The 15,411-nt window shown below is 40.1% G+C and overlaps 1 protein-coding gene across 1 annotated transcript; it reads right to left on the reverse strand.

Annotated features, from left to right (window-relative positions):
* Positions 1 to 227: 227 nt before the first annotated feature.
* LOC137836136 (protein NUCLEAR FUSION DEFECTIVE 4-like) lies at positions 228 to 2,022 on the reverse strand. Its single transcript, XM_068644995.1, has one exon. It carries the CDS (start codon positions 2,013 to 2,015, stop codon positions 228 to 230), a length of 1,788 nt encoding a protein of 595 aa, XP_068501096.1. The 5' UTR covers positions 2,016 to 2,022.
* Positions 2,023 to 15,411: the final 13,389 nt, after the last annotated feature.

The following is a 15,411-nucleotide window of genomic DNA, read 5'->3' on the forward strand; positions in this document are numbered from 1 at the left end:
AAAAATGGGTCAAAAGCTAGCTATTTATTGTTCAACCGCTTATATTTATATTGTAGAAGACAAATACAAACTAGTGAGGTGAACAATTTCAGATTGCAGTTACAATTTAAAAATAATAAAACTAACAAGACAATAAAAATGTAAATCTCATTCTCACGCTTATAATGAAAACAGTTATTTAACATTTCTCTTTAGATATAATATAAAATGTAGACCCAACTCATGTCTCAATGTTCAACACCTTCATTGTTCACTCTTTTGTCTTCATAACGAATAACCGAGGTTGTAGTCAACTTTGTTTCTGCACTTGTTGCATCATGTGTGAATTTTTTGTATATGTCACTTTTGTAGAACTTACTGGTCCTTGCCACAAAAATCAAAGAAGTTAATCCAGCTAAAAAAGATAGGCATGCCATTATTATTAAAGAGTGTTTGTAGCATTCAGTTCCAATACATGTCAACTCTGTGCCTTGCAACCTCTCTTTGCCACTTCTTTTGAGTTGATTTTTTGCCTCTTGATCATAAAGGAAGCCTGTAACCCTAACATTTAACACGTATGATCCAATGGGAATAACCATAAGGACGCAATTTTGTAGAGTGGAAAAATGTTTAAGGCCAAAGAGTTCAGAAACAAGTGCATACAACATTGGCAATAACACACCAAATGCGAATCCAATTATCACTGATGCAAAGTATACTGAACCGGGTTTTGGAAACACAATAAGAAGGTGTCCAATGCATGTAAGGAAATGCGAAAAAACTAACAACATAGGACGAGGAACTTTGTACTTTCGAAGCAAAGTATCTGATACAAGACCAGACAACACCCTCCCAGAGTAATTCCAAATGCTTACAAGTGACACAAATGACTTCACTGTGTTTCCAGTGTATCCTAGTGACTTGCCAATTTGTCCCAAGTTGTCCACCACTGTTACATTTGTTCCATAGCCAACAAACGATGAAGTCAATAATAACAACATGTCAATACTTACAAGTGCTTGTAGAATGGTGTGATCCTCTCCTCTTTCAGGTTTGTTGAATATGTTGGCAAAGCAAGATAGTTTTGGATCCTTGGTTTTTTCTTCTGGAATTGGTGATGATTCTTTAGGTTCTACTATTTCCGGTTTCTCTATGACCACCTCATTAGCACTAAGTGCAAGTTTTTCCTTGATGTTCCACAATGATAACTCTTGTCTAATAACAATAAACAAAGGGAGGATAAAAAGAATACATACACCAGTTGCACTTCCGGCATAAGCTGCTTTGGAAAAAACAACTTGCTTCTGAACAATGATCATTACCATAATGAATATAGCAAGTACAACTGATGCAAAAAGAAATTGGTTTATTATTTTTTCCTCGTTGGGTTGCTTAGTTCCAACCTTCATGAATCGAACTACACATGCAAATATTGCTGGAATAACCGCAGGGAGCCATGCAACAAGAAGGATGAGAGACTCAGAATCATTACCATAAATGGCCAGGTAAAGTTGGGTCATGATGGCTCCACTAAGACCAATGTAACCCTTCAACACACCCAATATTGTTCCCCTGCTTTCTGGAAAGTTTTTTACACAAGTGGTTATTATTCCAGTGTTGGCAAAGTTTTGAGAACTAACACCAATTGCAATGTAAAGACAAACTTGCCAAATCGGTGGTTTGAGTATTTTTCCAGTGACCACAAGCCAAATCATGAAATAGCCAACAAAGTTAAGGCTTGAACCCATAAGGAGTACTAACCATGGAGGGGAAATCTCTCCAATGAGACCAATAGGAGCACCTAGATTTCCACCTAGGTCCTTGAAGAACCCTAAAAGGTTTAGGGTGCTTTGATCATAACCTTGTGTAGATTTGATTACTTCAGAGTATGATCCAAAGACATAACTACCACCTGATCCTCCCATGATAAAAAAGGAGGCACAAAGCATAAACCATCGACCTTTTATTACTTGTGCAATGAACTTAACAACACCAATTTGTCTAGTATTGGTGTTATTGGTAAGTATGATGTTCATTTTTGTATCTCACCACACTTAAAAGATGAATAAAGAATAGGGAAAATAGGTATTGGTAAAGTTTGTCAAATGAATGATGTATCATATCACTAATAAAGATATATTTATACACAAATATGAGTAATGGATAAATATGCATCTCATCTTTTGGTGGAACAGGATAAAATTAGACACAAAATCCAAATTTGTTAAATGAGAAAGATTTTGGAATTTTTTTACATATTTCTATATTCTTTTTAGAAAATTACCAAATTGGCAGAAAATTGAATCATAAGTAATAAATTTTAAAAAAAATACTTTGATGCTTTGTGAAAGGAAAAACATTTATTTGACAACTTATTATAGTAATATAACTATATATTAATATTTTAAATAAAATTAAAATATTAATACATTAAGTTATTAGGTTGGGGTAATTAATTTTTGAAGTATAAAAAAATATGAGCACTCTAATAAATTTTGTTTGAATTCAACTTTCAACCATTTGCATCTTTTTCTGTTTTCAGAAGTTGTGTTTGCATACACAACATCATCATTATCTATACAAATTTTATATTTTTTGGTCGAAAAACAATTATTTTACATATTTGTTCTACTTTAACAAATTTTATTCAATTAATATCAAATTTTGATTTATTAACCAAATGTTAATCATATAAAAAAATATAATTATTTTTTAAATAAATAAAATTTTAAATAAAAACTATATATTATCAACCTGGCCATCTCATCTAATTTATATTATCAATTAAAAAAATGTATATAAAACATAACAGAAGAAGAAGAAGAAAAAAAAGAGAAATAGTGTATCCCAACTGAATAGAAATAATCCTTAATTTACTATTGTCCCACTGGTTATTATCTAGTAAGAAAAAAAATATGAGATTAACTTCAAAAGAATTGTGATTGATTTATAACATGAGTTCAGTTGGACAACATTAAGTTATCCACCAAAATGAATCATTTAATATTTATATATTTCTAATAATTCACATTTCAGAACTCTTATAATATGTCATAATGTGACACACTATTTCATAGTTTTATTTAAAAATAATATATATTAACTAAAATTTAAATAAAAATTATAAAAATTAATCTAACCTTTTAAAATATAAAAAGTTGCTATAAAATATATGATAAATCAATTAATTATATTACCTATGATTTTAATATAAATAAAAATAAATTGTACCGACCAGTCCTCGATCATCGACTCTATAGAAGATCTCAGACATCGGACATCGTTGTCAGATAGTAAAAATTGGCCACATAAGTTGGGTCCCACGAGCAATATGAGTTAACATGAAGTTAACACCCAGATACTAAGAAAAAGCCCAAGTCACTAGGGATCCATGCACGTGGTGTGTATAGCGCATTCGGGTGCGGCACAAGTAAACAACCCTTGGAGGCGTTAAGGCCCACTAGGGTTAGGGTTTCCAAGGGAAGACTGCATGCATGACACGTGAATACTTAGGACACCCATAGAACAGATGGCCCCGCAGCATTGGTGCATGAGTTGGTACCTTGGCGGACATTATGTTAGTCGTTGCACTTCAGTAAAGGAAAGTTCTATGTGCCAGATTACGCTAAGATTGTGTAATAGCGACGCAGGAACATTCTCCAAGGAACCCTAGACACGGGTAACAGAACATAGGTAAACCCTAGTTTCAACCTATATAAAGGGCACTAAGAACCCTAACAAGGTACATCGTTTCTAAGACTGAAACTACTTTATACACTTACTGTTTCTTTGCCCTAGTACTGACTTGAGCGTTAGAGTGCAAACGACCGTCAAGGCGCCCTTTGTCTTTGCAGGTGAGAGGTTCTTCAATCAAAGAAGTTCGATTCTCAGACGGAGATAGGTGAGCCAAAGACTGTCGTTCGAGTCAACCGACAAACGAGTCAACCGGCGACAACATCAACATAAACATTGATTGAATCCAACTTTCAACCATTTGTATTTTTTTATTGAATTATGTTTTCAGATATTTTTTTTGGGAAGTTGTGTTTACATACACAACATCATTCTTATTTATACATGTTTTACATTTCTTTAGTTAAATAACAACTATTTTATTTATTTTTTTATTTTCACAAAATTTATTTAATTAATATCAAATTTTAGTTTATTAACCAAATTTAAATAATGTAAAAAATTATAATCATTTTCTAAATAAATAATAATTTAAAGAAAAACTATATATTATCAATCTGACCATCTCATTTACATTATCAATTGGAAAAATGTATATAGAACATAAATAAGGAAAAAAAAGTACTAAAATATAAATAAAAAAATAAAATAAAAATCTAATCTTTTAAAATTTAAGAAATTGTTATAAAATTTATGATAAATAAATAAATAATTATTTACTTATGATTTTAATATAAATATAAATATAAATAAATTGCATGGCCTTCTCTTAGTCGCAGTATCATTGTTTGAAAATAAAAAAATAGTTATGATATTTAATAAGTAAAAACTAAAGGAAGATGCCCTAATAAAATTAAATCTGATAAATTTTTATTTACTGATACATTTTTATAAAAAGTAAATTCAGTAATATATTTTTTATTGTTATTGTACCGACTAGTCCTCGGACATCGAAACGTCGGTGGATTAAATAGCTATATTGGGCCACGAAAGGTGGGCCCCATAATTATACTAGTTACCAAATAAAACACTCAGTTATCAGAAAGGCTAAGTCACGAGGGATCCATGCATGCAGGGTGTATAGCGCATTTGGGCGCGACACAAGTAAATAACCTTTGGATGCGCTAAGGCCCATTAGGGTTAGGATTTCCAAGGGCAGCCTGCATGCATGACACGTGAATACTTAGGGCACCCACAGAACAAATGGTCCCAGAGATTTGGTGCACAAGTTGGTACCCAGACGGCCATTCTGTTAGTCGTTGCACTCCAGTTAAGGGAAGTCTTATGTGTCAGATTATGTTAAGATTACGTAATAGCAACGCAAAGACATTCTCCAAGGAACCCTAGATACGGGTACCAAAACAAAGGTAAACCCTAGTTTCAACTTATATAAAGGACATTAAGAACCCTAGTAAGGTACACAGTTTAAGACTGAAATTACATTACACACTCATTGTTTCTTTGCCCTAATATTGACTTGAGCGTCAGAGTGCAAACGGTCGTTAATGCGTCCTTTGTCTTTGTAGGTGAGAGATTCTTCAATCAAGGAAGTTCGATTCTCAAACGAAGATAGAAGGGTCAGAGATTATCGTTTGAGTCAACCGGCGAGAACAGTTATATTAAATTTGTACATTATAATAAATTAAAATTATAATAATATAACTAATAAAAACTAGTATTGATATTTATTTAAATAGGTTAATATGCCAGACACACAAAACAATCTAAATTACCTAAGTTTGATATGTTTAACTAATTATTTTTTATGAAAACAGTCCAACATATTATATTAACGATTTTAATCTAACGTGGATCCAATTTAAGTTACGTCATAATTTATCCATAAAACTAAATTTAGATTTTTAAATCAGATTTCGAATTTGATTATTGTAATTGAAATAAACATAATTAAAAATATACTATCAAAGGTAGAAAATTAAATTTTCTCACATAGTCTTTCCCACAATCAATAAACACTTCCATGAGTAATAGTTATTAAAAAAATGAAAATAATTTCCAAATATTAGATTAAAACATTAACTATACTACATTGATTATAAATTAAATAAATATTCAAAGTTAAAATAAATAAAGCCAACATTTAAAAAAATATTAAGTTACTGTCATAATGTACTGCATCTTTATCAATATAATATATTATTTTATCTTTCTTAAATTTTAATTGCTGATATAAAAATAATTTTCTTATTGTTGGTAAATTTCAACACAGGGTTTATTAGTTACCAAGTGTGAGACACGCAGGATGTTATAATAGTTAAATTCAATCCCATTTTCCTTCAGTGAACTTTTTAAAGTTAATCAAACCAGAAGAAAAGTTTGATTTGTTTGTTTAACCTAATAAATAAATTTGAATGAGTATTTAATAAGTTGAACTCAAATAATTCATAAATAATTTGATTTATTTTAATTCGTATTTTCAACTATATGTAAACCAAAAAGTCAATGCCAATTTTTTAAAAAAGGACTCCCAATAAATAAAAGGTCAAATTCAAGTCTAATAATTCTAACTAAGGTCAAAAGGAGATTTATTAGAGTCTGATTTAATCTAACTCATTTCCACTCTTAAATAGCAGGAACCAAAATATTTTTTTTTTCCGAGCGATAAAAATTATTTTTTACAAATATTATAATTAAAACTCATTAATTTTACATACTCTTATGAAAAGCATATAATATACTTATCGATAATATTGTTTTAATAAAAATTGAAAATAAATTACTAAAAAAAAAAATTTAACCGAAGTTATTAGGAATTTATTTAATTATCTGATTTTTTTTAACTTTAGTTAAGTTTTAAAGGTTATTCTAAAATTTCGACAAAATAACTGAGGTTTTTAAACTTTCATTAGATTTCAAAGGTTTATTTTAAAACATCAGCAAAATAACCGATGCTTTTTTAACCTTAGTTAAATTTCAAAGATTTATTTTTAAATAATCAGAAAAATAACAGACGTTTTTTTAACCTTCATTAAATTTCAAAGGTTTATTATAAAACCTCAGCAAAATAACGGAGGTTTTTTTTTAACCTTTGTAAAGTTTTAAATGTTTATTTTAAAACTCCAACAAAATAACGAAGATTTTTTAAATTTTCGTTAAATTTCAAAGATTTACTGTAGAATCTCAGTAAAACACTCCAATATTTTCAAACTTGAATAAATAAATATAATTAAATCTATTTATAAATAAATAATTGAAAACTGTATAGTTTTAATATATTTATATATTTTATAACTAAATTCTCTAAAATTTTGAAAGTGAAACTTTACATTACAAATAAGTTTTCTAAAATTTATTTTAAAAATTTAGCAAAATAATATTGAATAATAAGTATTTCAACAACTAATCTTGGATAATAAGTATTTCCACTGTATTTGCATATTTTTTATAATGGATGGTAGTTGGTTTATATAATTTCTAGTTTTTTTGTTATGAGCTCCTACTTAAAAAAAATGTCACTTATTTTGTTTTAACTTTTGATGTATGTATATTTTATGTACAATTTTAGTTTTAGTTATAATTGTTAATATTTAATTCTCATAATTTTGAAATATTTTAAATTAAGGCTTTTATTTTAAAATGCATCCAATAATTAATTTCTTGTGAAAGTGAAATGATAAAGTTAATTTCTCCTCACAATATGTTCTTGTAGTCTTTAAAGCTCTCATAGTCAAGAACACACATGGCTATGAAGCTCACATCTGACAGATAATGTAATTATTTAGGATATATAAAGAAGTAATAAACAATAGTTGTTGTCGAGCTAGATAACGGTGACTTGTGACACGAGTTGGGACAATAAGGTGATGGAAAAAACAATATTGGTGTAAGAAAAAATTAGTGTCTTATTTACTATTTCTTCTCCTTAGATATAATAAACATAAGTGTGGCTGAATTATGATTCCTTGCTAGGACTGTCATCGGTGACCATTGAGCCTGTGTCAGAGAGTAATGTGTCTACGATAGAAGAGAGAAGTCAGGAGGATCCTTAGAGATGATGGAAAATGAGGTTGAAGGTTATTTCAAACGATAAGTCATTTTATGGAATTTTTGAAACTCATGGTATTTTTCGGAGGTTCTTACGGAGGTTTTGAAACCGATAGTATTTTACGGAGGTTCTCTTAAACCCATGGTATTTAACAAGAATTTTGAAAGACTTTTCCTAAGGTTTAAAAAAATTTCGAAGAACATGTTCCCCATGGATGGTTTGGCGGGAGAAACTGCAAACCTGAGTAAATGACTCAATAGGAGTTTTAATCCTGGATAATGTAAAAATAAACCCTGGTTAAAACCATTTTTTCTTGTAGTGAATCCTTTAATATAATTTATATATATATGTGTGTGTGTGTGTGTATCGTCCCGTTCCCGAGCGTTGACCAAAGGTCAGGGTCAACGCATGGTGGGACCCCTCAAGGGACCCAAGGAAGAGAAGTCAACAGGTTGGCCGCTCGAGTCATTTCCTCGCTGAGGCATCGCCCAAGAAAGGCGTCGCCCAAAAGGGGCCTCGCCTAAAGAGAAACATCGCCGAGCGAAGACATCGCCCGATAGGCCTCGAGCCTCGACCATGCGGAACAACAGTAAGGAGAAGAGAAAGGTGGCTTCAAGGCCATAAGTCTAGCACCAGAAGGGGATATCCTGACTCGTGAAGTACCCCTGCCACCACTGGGAGACCCTGGAACAGATACGGCCCATGAGAGGGCCAAAACCAGGGGAGAACCACGTGCATGGTACGAGGGAAAGGTAGACCCACCCCCAGGGCAAGCAGCTAATGATTGGGGCGCGTGAGTTGACGCCCAGAAAGTCAACCCACGTGCCATAAGCACTTCGCAGGAAAGAGGACTCACACAATGGAATAATCCTAAGTTGGGTTGCGGCGTTGTGGGACCCTCTACACAGAATAAACGGTCAAGTCAGAAGGGCACGTGGCAAGGTACACGTGCTCATTAAAGGTTTCAGTGAAAGTTTGCCAAGGTACGCGTTAATTCAGTTAAGATTCGAATGTTCCAAGGAATGTTTTTATACGCTTTCAATACACTTTGATGCGCTAAAAAGATAAGAAGGGTATAAAAAGGGACATTGGGAGCATTTGAGGGGGATCAGATTTTTAACCTAATACACACAGATACACAAAGCAAACCCTAGTTGTCTTCGTGGCGCACTCACAATGAGCACAAGGCAATTGGGGCAACACAATTCTAGTCACACAGTTTAGTCATTCAGTACAGTTTTTTCGACCACCTCTCAAGGGTGTGTCCCCTTTGATGTTTCTCGCTAGCTGACTTGATCGTCGGAGTGCAAACAGTCGCGAGGGCGCCCCTTTGTTCACTTCTTTCAGGTACTCACAGACGGAGCAAGACGAAGGTGCCTTAACTCACAGGGACAAGCCACGCGCAAAGACGATCCCGGTCAACCGGCGGCAACATTTGGCGCCCACCGTGGGGCCGATCTAAAACGTCAATCCCACCACGCAGGTTTCTCAGTTCCAGTTCTTAAAACCTAGATAAATTGAGAGAGTTTCCAGAAAGCCATGGCCACGAGACCAGCATGCGCTAGGAGTGAAGAGATGACCATGCAACAACTCATGGGCTTGATGCATGGGCTGCAGGACGCAATGGCCGCCTAGAAAGTGGAGCAAGAGCGCATGCAGGCGGATCTTGCAGCTTCCCAGGCGAGAAACGATGAGCTCCACCGAGCTAATGAGGAGTTACGTCGCGGGTGGCGCGATGTAGACTAGCGTGAGGCCGCCTCCCCACCTAGGGAATTCACAACACCGTTCTCACGGGCGATCTTAGAGACAGTAATCCCCAACACATTCACAGGGCCCAAAGTAACCTTCACAGGGATGGAGGATCCCGAGGCGCATCTCACGGCATTCCACACACAAATGATGTTGGTCGGCGGCTCTGATGTCGTTAAATGCAAGCTCTTTATGAGCACTTTGACTGGGATGGCCCTGAATTGGTTCATCGGCCTCCCAGAGGGTCACATCACGTCCTTCGCACAACTCTCACGACTATTTCGATAGCAGTATTTGGCCAACAGGGCCCCAGCCCTAGTCTCGTACGACCTTTTCGACGTGAAACAATTCCAAGGGGAGACCCTGAAGGAATACATAAGTCGCTTCGAAGCACAGGTCGTAAAGGTAGGTACCAATGAAGAGCCCATGATCGTGTACGCATTCAGGAAGAGGATGTGCCCTGGATCTTTTAGCAAGTCGCTCAACCGTAGTCGCCCAGGAACTTGGACAGAAAGTGCACTTACGAGACAAGGAGAGCCCCGCCCAGGGGTCGGGCCGAAGGAAGGAGAGAGGGGAGTAGGCCACTGAGGCACAACTTTGTGGTAGAACTCAAAGACCTCATCGTTGTGCCCAACATAGCTGACAGGTTGAGGCCACCAGTGAAGTCTGACAAAATTCTGAGGCCTCACAAGGAATCATGGTGCGAATTTCACGAGGCGTTTGGGCACCATATCAACAACTGCTTGGCACTGGGCTATTAGTTGGACGAGCTTGTGAAGAATGGTTTCTTGAAAGATTATCTCGCGGGGTCCACCACGACCACAGTCCCGGCAACGCCAGAGGAAGGTCAAGCACATGAAGTTCCAACTCATGGAGAAGTGCACACCATCTCTGGCGGTTTTTCTGGGGGAGGGCCCACTGCTTCTCAACGGAAGAACTATATGAGGTCAGTGAGTACAGTTGCAGAAGAATTTCCAGACGACCCATGGGAGTCAGATCTCGTTTTCACAAGGGCCGACCTACGGGACGTGGTCCCACACGACAATGACCCAGTGGTCATTTCAGTAGTCACGGCAGGAAGGAGGGTCCATAGGGTGCTCGTCGACCAGGGGAGTTCCGCGGATGTAATGTTTTGGTCCACTTTCAACAAACTACAGTTGTCCCCCGACCTTTTGAGACCCAATACTGGATGTTTGTACGGGTTTGCAGATAATCCAGTAGAGGTACGAGGCTACTTGGAGCTGAGGGCAACGTTCACTGATGAAGCAGCATCACGCACCGAAAACATCCGGTACTTAGTGGTCAACGCCAACTCAACCTACAACATTTTGCTAGGCAGACCAGCTTTGAACAGATTAAGGGCGGTGTCCTCCACGCGCCACATGAAGATGAAGTTACCGGATCTTAGTGGTAAGGTGATTGTGGTCAAGTCGGATCAGGAAGAAGCCCGTAAGTGCTATGAAAATAGTCTGAAGACAAAGAGGGGTGTGGTCATGGTGATTGAACGACCATTCATTCCAAATTCGCAAAGGGAGTTAGAACCGTTGGAAGAGGCGACGCCCGCGAATCCCACGCTGGTCGAAGCTGCCTCAGGGGTGACGCCTATAGGAGAAGCGCCTACAGGAGGAAGAGACGGCGATGCCTCGACAAGGGAAGGAATACACGGAGAGGCCTCGCCCACAGAAGGAGAGCCAAAGGAGGCGATGTCTGATGCACCCGTTGGGGGGACGCCTACGGAAGAGGACTCCACGAACGAGCCTCTTACAGAAAAGGTACAGAATGAGCGACCCCGACCAGAAGATAACACAGTAGAAAGACAAATAGGGGGTAAGGTGTTCAAATTAGGATGCTTGCTGAGCCAAGAAGAATAAGAAGAGGTAGCTGCAGTAATCTCACGCCACCTCGACGCTTTCGCGTGGACTGCGGCGGATATGCCAGGGATAGACCCAGATTTTTTGTGCCACCATCTCACCATGGATGCAAAGGTTCACCCTGTGAGACAGAGAAGGAGGAAGTTCAACGAAGAGCGATGCCTCGTCGTGAAGGAGGAAACGCAGAAGCTGCTCAACGCTGGGCACATCAAGGAAATACAATACCCTGAGTGGTTAGCCAATGTGGTTCTGGTAAAAAAGGCAAACGGGAAATGGAGGATGTGCGTTGACTTCACAGATCTGAACAAGGCGTGCCCAAAGGATTCGTATCCGCTGCCTAACATCGACGCATTAGTGGACAGCGCCTCGAGCTGCAAGATGCTGAGTTTCTGGAATGCGTTCTCGGACTACAATCAGATCAAGATGCATCCCAGGGACGAGAGCAAAACGGCGTTCATGACGGAGACATGCAGCTACTGCTATAAGGTGATGCCGTTTGGTTTGAAAAATGCAGGCGCCACCTACCAGAACCTGATGGACAAGGTCCTCGCACCTATGCTGAGAAGAAACGTACAGGCCTACGTGGACGACATGGTGGGAACTTCGCCCGAGAGAAGGCGGCACGCAGCTGATCTAGAAGAGTTGTTCACTACCATATCAAAGTACCACCTCAAGTTAAACCCAGAAAAGTGCGCCTTCGGCATGGAGGCAGGAAAGTTTTTAGGGTTCATACTCACAGAGAGGGGGATTGAGGCGAACCCTGACAAGTGTGCAGCCATCATCGTCATGAGGAGCCCAACCTCAGTAAAAGAAGTACAACAATTGACAAGGCGAATGGCAGCGTTATCGAGATTCGTATTAGCTGGAGGGGAGAAGGGCCACCCTTACTTCCAATGCCTCAAAAGGAATAGTCGTTTCGCGTGGACAGACGAGTGTGAAGCAACGTTTCTCAAGTTGAAAGAGTACTTGGCGACGCCACCTGTGCTCTGCAAGCCACAAGTAGGCGTCCCCCTCCGCTTGTACTTTGCGGTGACTGAGTGGGCCATTAGCTCTGTGCTGGTCCAGGAATAAAACCAGGTACAGAAACCCATTTATTTCGTAAGCAAGGCCTTACAAGGCCCAGAATTGAGATACCAATCACTAGAGAAGGCGGATCTAACAGTAGTATTCTCGGCACGAAGGCTCCGCCATTATTTCCACAGTTTCACAGTGGTGGTAATGACAAATCTCCCAATCCAGAAGGTGCTCCAAAAGCCAGATGTAGCGGGGAGGATGGTTCGTTGGGCGATCGAGTTGTCAGAGTTCGATATCCAATATGAGCCCAGTGGGTCCATCAAAGGGCAAGTCTATGTCGACTTCGTGGCAGAACTCTCACCAGGAGGAGACTCTCAAGAAGTGGAAGTAGGGGCACAGTGGACGCTCTCGGTGGATGGCTCTTCCAACCAGCAAGGGAGTGGGGCTGAAATTATCTTAGAAGGGCCCAATGATGTATTGATCGAGCAGGCTTTACGCTTCGCTTTTAAGGCCAGCAACAAACAGGCGGAGTACGAAGCGCTAATTGTTTAGACCTCCCCATGGGCGTGGGCACCAGAGCGCGAATTTTGTCCCAAAGTATTTAGACACGCTGAGGACACCCAGAACAGGTCTCTCCTCGAGCGTAGACACCCAACACAGGTAGAATAAGTCCTCCGCACCCTTGAGCGATGTCGAGGCCAAAAAGAAGAGACTCCCCTTTTTATCCTAAAGCGATGAGAAAATCAGTACTGCCTTCGGCTACGAGTGCCTCGGGCCCAGGAAAGGTAAGTGAGATGCAGGTTGAAGATTTCCCAAGTTCAGAGGGAAAAAGAAATTCGAAGATTAAGAAGAAGAAGCGTAGAAGCGTGGACCATCAAAGGGTGTGCCTCACGCCTTAAGAAGAAAGAATAAGAGGGAGAGACGCGCGCTGCCTAAAGGGTAAAGGCGAAGCAACCAAGAAATACGTTGAAGGCAAGTACCAGTCGGGTCTTTGATATAGAAAAGGAAGCAAAAATAGATGAAAGTACAAGAGAAGTTAGGAGCGGACAAGAATGTGAAGATAAAGTCTAAATAGGCCTTAAAGTAAAGCGAAGGTTATAATTACAAGTCAAGGTTCATGACGATTACAAGTTAAACAAAAGGTAACCATGTACACATTAGGTGTTTTCGTTGAAACAAGGAGAAGGTTGTTCCTCGGAGGCCTCCAAAGGCACAAGCTTGCCATCGACCACTTCATTGAAGGGGCTGCACCTAGAGACATCGATGCCGAGGTTTGCACAGGTAGCTTGAACAAGGGCCTCTGCGAACCCATCGGCGAACCGGTGGCAGCCTCCCCTATCAGCTTCTCCTCCGCAACTTTGAAGTTGGCAGCTTGAGCGGTCATCTCCTGGTCCTTGGAGGCTAGGGCAGAGGTCAACTCTTGGACTTTGGCTTGGAGGGAGGCATTCTCATCAGTTTTGTTCGCAAGAGCGACCTCCATCTTCCCCAGCTTTTGCTCCCGGTCCACACATTGGTCCTCGAGTTTCTTCTGATACGCCTTAGAGGTTTCTGCAGCCGTCTCAAGACCAGCAATCTTTGTGTGAAGGGGGACCACTTCATTGAGGAGCCCTGCCTGGGCCTGAGCCACCTCGTGCAGCCGTTTGTTGGCCTCCTCCCTCGCCTTCTGCGCCACCCCCAGTGACTCTTTATATGCACCCTCTTGACGCCCCCAATGGGCAGCCAGCCTCTCCTTCTCCTCTTTTAACTTCTCCTTATCTTCTTTTAGGGAAGCAACTTCCTTCTTCAGTGCTTGAAAGGCGGAATTTTGAGCGGTTTTGGCCTTGGATTGTCTGTGCCAGGTGTAGACACAGGACATGAAGAGGCCCATGTAATAATACAGGCTCTCCCTCTGAGGCTCTTCAGTTTGGCTACCAGAAGATCCCATGCTCAGAAATCCCCTTAATGACTCTTGCATGGGAAGAGGAAGTTCTGGGGCAGGTGGAAGAACGCCTGCGGGTTCGGCTTCAAGCCCTCGCTCTTGATGCACTGATTGAGGAGGGGAAGTGGTGCTCGGTGGATCCTCCCTTAAGGACTCAGCCCCATGAGAGAAGGAAGCGGCGGAGGTAACCGTCTGAGGGGCATGCTGGGTTCTCTGTCGCTTGAAGACTTGCCCTTCAACAGAGTCCTCATCGTCAGAAACGATCTCCATCACCCTCTTACCCTTGTCAGGGGGGGCTGCGGAGGCACCCGCCTCGACCAGCACGAGGGGCACGGCTGCGATAGGAGGTGGCGAACTTGGAAGGGGATGGGGAGAAGCTTGGGTTGGTGGAGTTGTTGGTATTGTTGCGGGTTGAGGTTGGGGGTTAGGAGGAGATGGAGGTACGGAAGAGGTTGTGGGCGGAGACGCCAAGACCTCATCCTTGGACTTCAGCACCTGGACCAGTCGCAACCGTCGTTGCCTATCCATCTTAGAATCTACACCGATAAGACAAATATAGCAGAGGTTAGGCACAGGCTAAAGTTAAAATACAAAGAAGCAGACCAATCATGCATCAAACAAGAATCGAACGAAAACAAAGGTCAGAAAGTTATGAGGAAGGACATTCCTACTTATATATCTTGCTAGAGCGTCGACATTGAACTCTAGATTTATCAGAGTGGCGGTTTCGAAGCCCCCCACACTGGTCAAGATCTGACAGGCCTCTCGATCGTTCGAGGGCAGTTCATCCAGCGATTTAGACTTCATGGTCTTAACCTCTTTCACCCAGTATAGGGGAAAGTCGTCGAGAGCAGAGGGGTCGTAATCAGAATAGCAAACCTTGAAGAATCTACCCTTCCACCCCTTGAAGGATTGTTGGAGAAGGGATAGGAGAACCCTTCCAGGGATATTGCTAAGGCTCACCCAGAGGCTCTTCCCCTGCTTCTTCACCTCAAAGAAGTGCAGAAAAATATCGACAGAGGGCGTGCATCCAAAGAACCCGCACAAGACACCGAAGGCCTTGACGAAGGCCCAGCCGTTGGGGTGCAATTGGGCCGGGGCGATATTAATCTCCGTCAACAACTCCCTCTCAAATCGGAAGAACGGCAGACACATCCCAATACGCTTGAAGACGACTTGGT

This window comes from Phaseolus vulgaris, chromosome 11, assembly GCF_000499845.2.
Source record: "Phaseolus vulgaris cultivar G19833 chromosome 11, P. vulgaris v2.0, whole genome shotgun sequence".
Lineage (NCBI taxonomy): Eukaryota > Viridiplantae > Streptophyta > Magnoliopsida > Fabales > Fabaceae > Phaseolus > Phaseolus vulgaris.

Excerpts from the sequence above, each read along its gene's own strand:
- LOC137836136 (XM_068644995.1), bottom strand. The coding sequence starts at position 2,015 with ATGAACATCATACTTACCAATAACACCAATACTAGACAAATTGGTGTT.